General features: G+C 31.8%; 1 protein-coding gene across 7 annotated transcripts in view; it reads right to left on the bottom strand.

The window, feature by feature from the left end:
- LOC108744662 (band 3 anion transport protein) overlaps positions 1–9,485 on the bottom strand; it is a 195,232-nt gene that overhangs the window by 44,923 nt on the left and 140,824 nt on the right. For 6 of the 7 annotated variants that reach the window (XM_025974741.1, XM_025974743.1, XM_025974742.1 and 3 more), the window contains 2 exons: positions 8,798–9,089; positions 1,439–1,831 (listed from right to left, as the gene is read on the bottom strand). In XM_025974741.1, coding sequence (XP_025830526.1) covers positions 1,439–1,831; positions 8,798–9,089 — 685 coding nt within the window. The remainder of the gene's footprint in view (positions 1–1,438; positions 1,832–8,797; positions 9,090–9,485) is intronic. The other variant, XM_018480530.1, reaches the window with a different exon arrangement.

Below are 9,485 nucleotides of genomic sequence, written 5' to 3'. Positions count from 1 at the left end.
TTCGCAAATAGTTAAGGATGTGGGTTGTTCTAGTTTTAGGGAAATGCGAAGTTTAGCTCAGGATAGGAAAGAGTGGAGGTACGTGTCCAACCAGTCTTAGGACTGACGACCTTATGATGATGTTGACTCAGAATTTAACCCCTTTACATAAATATGATATTAAAAAAAAAAGAAATGCAGAAACTAAAAAGGCAGTTAATTGCCAAGAAATGCTTTCCGATCTATTCTAATAAGATTTGATTTGTAACAATAATTCAAATATTGTAAAATATACATCAGTTAAGAAAGTTAATATTTACAATGTAATAACGCTATATTTGTAAATAGCGTAAATAATAAACAAATAACTGTACACAATGAAATTTTTGAAGTTGTAGGCGCTAATGATAAGAATGATAAGATTATTATTATTATTACTATTTACACACGTTTTTTGACCTGTTATAAGTGACGTGCCCTTTAAACAACTGAAATAACTGTGTATCTATACCTAAAAAAGCGTTTTTCTAAAAAATTAGTTAACCTTTTTTGATTAATAATATGTTACAAATATAATTTACAAAATGTTATCTATCAATAAATCCTTGCTTGATTAGAAGTACTTTATAGTACCTTTTCCTGTCTAAAAAAGGTACTATTTGTAATTCCGAATGTCAAAAAATGTCAGTAATTCAGACGTTTTGTAATAAAAAAAAGAGAGCTAAAAATAGGACATTTCATGTTTTTCGGGATATTTTCAGCAAAAGAAAAATGCGTGAAATGTAATAAAAGGCAACTGCCAGAAAAGTAACAGCAAAATATCTGTACGCAGTCAAGGGTTCAAATCATAAGAAAGGGAATGAAAATTAATTACTTTTTTGTAAGTTAGAAAAACTTATTTTGAACTCCTACACCAACGGTTGCATGAACATTTGCTAGAAAACATTTTTTAATATATCGAAGGATATAAAATATATACAATATTCATTTCGAATTATTCAAAATATTGAATATTCTGCTATCAGGGGCGGCCTTTGGGGGTGGCAAGGAGGCCAACTACTCGAGGTCTTGCTGTTGCAGGGGTTACAAACATCATTTCTGAATGCAGATTAGTTTTAATATGTTATCTTTTGTGTTTGTTAATTTTTGATAATTTCCAATAAACAATTTTAAAACTCTAAAATTATTTATTAATATCTTTGCATTTCTGGTCAAGTATTATCATTAAAACTAATTCCACAAAGACAAGGGCCTTGCAAATATCTACCCGTCCGGAGACTCGCAATGGCTAAGGCCGCCCCTGTCTGTGCCAATTTCAAATCGGATTCTAACACTATTCGCATCATAGCCTTGTATAATATTCTACAATAATATCCCTTGTACCGTAAGCCAATAAAATAGCGAGATTTTTACAACCACCATTATACTTATTATTCAATAAAATAAATTAAAATCTTACCTGCAATGACGTGTAGCTGTGTTGCTTCTTGTTGAACCTGAACCCTCTCTCGTGATGTTCATTAACGTGATGATGCTTCAGCAACAGTACTCTCATTATTTTAGCTTTATCCGCTTCCCGAATTAAATCTTCTTTGTATAATTCTTCGGTGATTCTGTAAGAGATTGCGGGCAAGTCCTTCTCTTCCATGTCTAAGATGACCAGTCCGTCTTCCAAGCATCGTCGCAGATTTAAAAGAGAATGGAAACTGAGGGATGCCACATGGGGTCTTCCCCATCGGTCTACGCCTTCTTCAACATCTTCTTCGTACTTGATCCAACGGGCTGTTTCTCTCCATTCAGTTTCTTCCGAATGCTCTTCGTCAGCGCCCAGCTCGTCCAATTGGACGAATATCTGAATGAAAGAGATGACGTATATTATAATATAAATATCTATAAATTTTTAGGAAAATTTATTACAAAGTATAAAGAAGCTAAAATGAACGAAAGTAATCAATCTAAGCACGTTGGAGAATTTTTTCTCTCTCGATGAATGACTAAATGATCAACGTGGATCAGGAAACTTGAACATTTTTGTATTAAGGATGTTTGGGAGGTATGTCAAAATGCTACGAGACAAATAAAAATTTGGAAGAACGTCCCTCATTCAATTCTAAAACTCCTGTAAAAATTACAAATCGATTCACTAAACCGTTAAAAAGTTATTGAAATTTTAAAAAATTGTAATTTTACACGTCATTTTATGGAGATTCGTTAACCGAACAGATTAAATTTATTTTTATTAACAGAAAAAAAGCTACCAGAAATTTCAAACTTTTATAATAAGTAACTTGAACTCTGGAGAATCACTTTAGCGTAAGGTTATTCAAATTCACTAAATGGTTATCGAGGAAAAAATGAAAAATTAGCTGAAAATCTCGTTTTTACTTGATAATATAATGATAATATTTATAATTGTCTGAAATAAATGCAATTTTAAAGTTTTAATTATTATTTAAACATATTAAAAAGTTTTACGCTCATTATTAATAGAGATTGAAACTAAATATTTTTTTGTTTCGAAGTTGAAATCAAGGCATATTCACTGCCAAAAGTCAGTTAAAAATTTTCCATATTATTCGTTATTTCTTATTTTATTCAAAGTTTTTGGTCAAATTCCAAATTTTCTCTCAAACCGTATACTTTTTTTTAGTATAGATAGTATTTATTTACCATGATATGCTGCAAAACCTAATTAATCACGAATTTCTAATTTTATGTACTCTTGTCTCCGATTGTACCTCCCAATCTGGTCTCAGAATTGTCCCATCACATCAAAATTTTGAAATATCCTAACTTTGAAATCCAAGTGATGCTAAAATTTGGCCCATTTGGATTTGAAATTAGATATTTCAAAACTTTTAATTACTTTATTTCTTTACAGTAATGCTCCCGAAAAAGGGTTTTAGTGGTAACCAGGAAGAGTCTCTATTAGTTTATTTATTAGTTTACCATTGTCTCGATTTTTTGAACTAAACATCAAAGAATAGGTTTTCCAGATGAATTTATTTTTATTTCCATTGTTATTTACTGAAATTTCCTTATACTTTCTCGGAGATTCATTTTTTTTACAAAATACCTTGACCAAAATTTATAATTAATATTTTCCACGATACAACACTTTATCCTATAATGAAATTCCTTAGTGGTTTTGTACGAAGGCGTAGAAGGGCCACACATACTAGAAATTTCGACTTGCAACTGGAAATTTCAAGTTGTAAATTTTGACCTGCTTATTAAACTACTTATTGAATCGCAACCTAACTCTTCAATCCTAAGGCAATTTTAAGAAAGGTCGAGAGTACTACAAGACTCATTTCGTTTGTGTTGTCTTTACCTACTGTAACGTTATCAATTAGGTTAGCGTCATAATTTATGGGGTAGATAAAGTAGAATCGCAGAAAACAATCGTCATAACACTGATGGGTAAAATTATGTTTCGGGCTGAAAGGCCGTGGTCTAAATAAACTGCAAAGACGTTTTGTTGGCAATTGCGGCTGACATCTTCAGCGGTACTCCACTAATAACGTCGGCGCTGAAGATTTCAATCACAGTTGCTAACGAAACGTCTGGATCTAACAGTTTATTCAGATCACGATCTTAATTCTACGATATCATTGATTCCGGTCATGAAAGCGTATGTTCTTATATTGATGACTGTCTTAATACTCAAGTCGAAATTTTAAATTGCAGGTTGAAATCTCGAGGTACAAATCGAAATTTCAAAAAAAGATTATGTTTAGGCCTTTCTACACTTCACTTTCAAAAATGCCGATCCTTAAATTCCTATCTCGATTTTGTTGGCCTGTGAATTTTTGAGTTAGTATTTCACCATACACTTTTTGCATTTTTCACTTGGAATCTCTAAGAGTCAAACCAAATGAAGTAATATAAAAAAACTCAACAATCGTTATATAAATATAATAAAAGCAACGTATAAAACGTTTAACTTTTGTGGGTAAAATTGTAGTAATGCTTATGTAATGAATATTGCAAGCGATAAAGTATCTACTAAAATGTATAGGAAGCTAAAATGACGACAAGGGAAGGAACTGAATGGAGTGCTATGTAGATATTATACTATGTATTTCGAAGTACATGAGAATTCTGTTGAAAATTAATATTTCACTGAAATGTAAAGGTGTCCTCATTATGACCCTTTTACATCTGTACCTATGTGGAAAGGTTTAGATAATGCCCTAGAGTATGACGTGGGTAATAAGAATGCCTTTATTATCTACGTAATAATTTTTTAGCAGTATTTTAGGTCGAGATAATTAGGTTTACTGACCCACGCTTAACTGTTCAGAAAAAAGAAAGTATTTTTGCTTAGGTATATAAATGTCTGAATGACTCTAATTTAACTTTAAAGCAAAAAGCTCCTTTATTTATTTAAAGGTGTTCATTAGCAGTAGTAGATGGCGATAAAAAAATGACGCACAGGAATATCTACGCACTAAGAAAGCAAGTGGCACAAATTATTCTTAACTGACCTAAATATTATTTCGAAAAATGAAGTATTGAAAGTTGAAGCATTAATAATAATAATAATAGCTGTTTATATGTATAAATGGCCAAATCGCTCCAACCTATTTTACTTACTCTGTATCTTTCACTGAATAGCTTGAAAAACAATTTATTTAAATGACAGAAAAGATGGAATAAACATTGTCAGTACTTCTCAAGAAAGTTTAGAAGAACTTTGAAATAAACTGTTGGCGTACTAAGATTTATTAATTTATAACTTCAACGTTTCGCTCTACGATTGTGAGCTTCTTCAGGGCAAAGGACAACACCCACTTACATAAATATAAGTGTGTTCATTTGTTTATCTATTTATTACCATTTCACGTCCTGACTACTTAACCGATCATCATGAAATTTTGTATACACATTGTTAGAGGTACAGAAGAGGACATAGGCTACCTTTTATCTAGAAAAAATACTGTTCCCGAGGAACAGACGAAATTTCTTTTTATCTCGATAAAGGACAGTACTCATAGTGCTCATAAAGTGGTAAATTGATAACTAATTAGGAACAGAAGTGTTAATTAGACAGCAAATAGTCAAATAAAAGTAGTAATAGCGTGAGGAAGGTGTTTAAATACGTGACAACACAATTATTACATGTTTTTCAGAAGAACTTAGTTGTTATATTCTATTTTGGATGTGAATGTAATGTTGCAGGTGATTGCAAAATTTTAAGACTAATTCGGCATTGGATTAATTTTATTTAGGTTCCTTAAGTCAAACTTTCCTTATACTGCCATTATTTATTTAGGGATTGCCCATAGAATACGTTACTCAGAATTTCACCTTTTTGGACCCCACCCTTCCACTTTATCAACTTAAGTCACACTTTCAGCGACTCCCTTAACAAATATTACGTTATAAAATGTAGCCCACAAAAACGATTTCTTGCGATTAATAAAAAAAATTTAAGAATTACCAATATAAGAGAAAAATTAAAATTAAATTGACGTGAACTGTGAACGTCACATTTCCTTAGACCACCTCCTTCCTTTTCATACCTCGACATGCTAAGCAATGCCTCTCCCTCTCCCATATTTTATGGACGTCTACTTATCCCAGAAATTTTTGTTTAAATAAAAAAAAAACGTTTAGTAATTTTAAATTTAATTTGAACTTACAATGTTATTTCTCTTTTAAAGTCGCGATAATATCGATTATTTATTTTTTAAATTTTAATGGTAAGCATGAATGTGACATCTTTATTTACCTGTCGATATAGTGGAACTTAAATTATTTACAGTGATATTAACGAGACTGTGAATGTAATAACAATCGTTTTTGAGAGAGAGAGAGAGAAAAAAAAAAAGAGATTTTCTTGATCATCACGTTGAATTTTATAAGATTATGTCGTGATTTTGTAATCAACCTTATTTTGTTTTCATGGCATAATTATTTGAATCAATTTATTATGTAATTTCAACGTATGTAGGTATACCACGTTGTTTCAACAAAAAAAATAATAATTAAGTGGGTACTTAAATGTATGTGGTGTGTGTGTGTGGTATTTGATAGTAATGTTACAACTATATTTAAAAGTAACCAATTATATTACTAATAAAAACATACTGGTAATAAAAAGATGACTAATTTCCTGATTTTTTTTGGTTAAAATGTATGCAATACTTTCGTGACAAACTATTTTTTATTGGGATAAAGAATTAAAAAACTTCAGTCATGCAATTTGAAGATTTAATCAGTTCTTCAAGTCAGTTAAGAAAAAGTCAATTTTACAATAAAAACATTAGAAATTATGGTTTTATTAAAATTTTCTTCTTCTACGTATTAAATCATTCAGTAAAATTCAAGCCGAAACATGAAGGAAAAGATCTCTTTGATACTTTTTCGTCAGATATTATTTTTTTTTTTGGATAAAATTGTTATAAATTTCGAGCTGGGTACCATGACAAAGTGACGCTATACACTTTTTTTAGATTCTACACCAACTAAATGAAATTCTCATCTTTAGGCTTCGGTTCAGATGAGAAAAAATTTAATAGAAACCATAAGTTTATTGGAAAATCGATTTTTTTCTTAATTACCCGAGATAAAAATGTTCAGTCTCTCAGAGTCTCAAAAGCGACACTCGAGTGTCCGTCTCTCATCGAGTCTCTCTGGTGTTCAGAGAGAGTTCAACATATTTCAGAGTTCCAGTTCTTTCTACGAGATACTCGAGTCTCTGAATTGTTCAGTTTTATTCATTCAGTCTCTCTGTGAGAGACTCGAATCTCTGAATTAACAATTTTATCGTTCGAGTCTCTCATACAGAGACTGTGAGAGATCTATAAAAACACCTGGGCAATAACTGAGAGACTGTGAAAGACTGTGAGAGACTGGAGAGGGACTGAAAATTTTGTCTAGTGTATATAAAAGCTCATGAACTAACGGTGTATTATGTTGACGACTAAAATGCATGGTTTCGTTCATGTAAAGTGTTTTTGTTCGAGAAATAAAAACGAAAATGTTTAGTGAAATATTTAATTTATTCCCATGCATTTGTAACTAAAAACACCAATTCCATTTAGCAAAAAAGCAGTAGTGCGTATAAATAAATACATAATCTTATTTTTTACTTAAAAAATCGGTTGTCTGTAAAGTCGGTTTACTGACGATAGTTGAACGTGACAACGTCATAAGAAAATATTGATGGAATGGTTTCATTTTTCAAAAGAAAATTTTAATTTTATTTGTTTGATAGATATTTTGTATGGATATAGAGAAGGAGGTAAATGGAAACGTATTATTCTATAGCAGCTGTCCACGCAGACGCATCGCTCACTCAAGTAGGAGAGAGACAGGTGTCGAACGCTGCCGAACGCGGAGGCCGATTGTGCCTCTTTGTCGCTCGTTCCGCGCTCTCGCTTGCACTTCAAACCTTAAATGAAACGCCTCAGAGCGAGGTAACGCCGCATGAGTCATGTTTTTTCGTGCTTGCAGCCGGCTCCATCGAATTATAAGACGTTGTCACGTCAAAAACATTATCTTATTATCAATAATAAAAAATGTTTTCTTTTACATAACTGAAAATATGCAGATTTAGTTAACATCGGCAAACAATGAAGTCTTTACATAATATTCTATATATTCCTAAGTAATTTCAAGTTTCCGTTAATTAGTCGTCAGACAAGGTATTATTATTAATTACTGAATAAATAACGCTACTAATCGTGATTTCATTACGCCATTTTATTCAAACAAAGCATTGCATTTTGATGAATGAAGAAAACTATGTATCCTATAATTACATAATTCATAATGACTTATTTCATTCCAAACATACTCAATCATATCGTTGTTTTAATCATAGAATTGCACGATGTATTCACCGAATGGGAATTCATTTAAAAATAACCTTTTCGTGTCCTTTTGTACAATTTTGGTTTCGTTTGGCTGGCAAATCATATTGTTGATCATGACAATTGTTTAAATTAAAACTTTAGGAATATTAATTGTATTAAATTTGTCTAGCTATAACAGAAAATGCAATAGGTATATGGTAGCACTTACGAAAATTCGTTATATCCGAACTCAAAAATATACGTGTAATAAGAGCTTTACATGAGATTCTTAAGTTTACTCGCTATAAGTGATTGTATCGATTGTTATAAGCGAACTTTTCCTTTCTATCAGATTTCCTGTAGTTCGGAGCCTACTAATTTTCAAGACAGTGGATTTATGAGTTAAACTATTTGAAGCAACGTTAATATATATTCTTTTCTTGGAACGAAACATTTTTAGTATTTAAAATTTTCAGTTTGCATTACTGGATTTTAACATTAATTGTAGAAAAAAGAAACTTTACCACTGTTTAAAAAACAGGATCTACAAAAATGTCCTTGGAGGTAAATGTTCTTTGTTCCTTTGCCGGTATATCACACGGCAGAAATATAGAGACAAACTAACTTTTTCTGGTATTCTTACTTTTTTCAAATACCTTGTAATATTGTTTCCGTTAAAGGTTCAATTTATGCCTTGCAGAAAGGGCAAGATGTCGAGTTTTCATAACTTTCGCAACTCTAAACACTATTTTCTTCAAAAGTTATGACAAGCTCGCATTTTTTACAGAATATTTCAGCTTTTAACACAATTATTCTGTCGGTAAATAGAACAAGTATCAAATTAAATGAGTAAGACCAAAACTTAACACACAAGACCAAGACCGAGATTATATCATTAAGACCAAAACTAGAAGTATTTGAGTAAGATCAAGATCAATACCAAGACTGTTCCGGTCTTGCTTTGCTTATCGCTATTCATGTCGAGGGTGTACAACTAGAAGTGTGAAACTTACCGGATGTGGTACATGATCGAATTCCTTCTTCATCATTAGCGTTTGGAACTGATAGTCATCTTTTCTTCCAATGTGGACGACGGACGGTCGAGTGGTCTTGTGTCTTCTAAGAGCCTTCGGATCATCGGATCTGTGACTGTCAAGTTGATCACGATCGGTTCCTTTAAGGGCCAAGTCTTCCGGCTGAGTGGAAATTTTACGTTTCGAGTCATCACCCTTATCGCTGGCTTCGACCGGAAGTGAGTATTTGCGTGGCTTGAAATGCTGCTGAGCGTGATGATGATGATGTCTACTGAAACAAAACAAAAAGGAAGGATTGTCATTTCCTAATGGACTAATGGATTTAAAACGCGTAACGAATAGCGTCGTCGATACGATAATAGAATGTGCGGCTTAACTGGCAGACTACAACTGTATTAGTTCCTTAAGGATGTTTGGGAGGTATGTCAAAATGCTACAAGACAAATAAAAATTTGGAAGAACGTTGCTCATTCAATTCTAAAACTCCTGTAAAAATTACAAATCCATTCACTAAACCGTTAAAAAGTTATTGAAATTTTAAAAAATTGTAATTTTACACGTCATTTTATGGAGATTCGTTAACCGAACAGATTAAATTTATTTTTATTAACAGAAAAAAAGCTACCAGAAATTTCAAACTTTTATAATAAGTAACTTGAACTCTGGA

Source organism: Agrilus planipennis, unplaced genomic scaffold (genome assembly GCF_000699045.2).
Source record: "Agrilus planipennis isolate EAB-ADULT unplaced genomic scaffold, Apla_2.0 scaffold16, whole genome shotgun sequence".
In the NCBI taxonomy this organism is placed as follows: domain Eukaryota; kingdom Metazoa; phylum Arthropoda; class Insecta; order Coleoptera; family Buprestidae; genus Agrilus; species Agrilus planipennis.
This window is presented reverse-complemented; position numbering and strand designations above follow the sequence as displayed.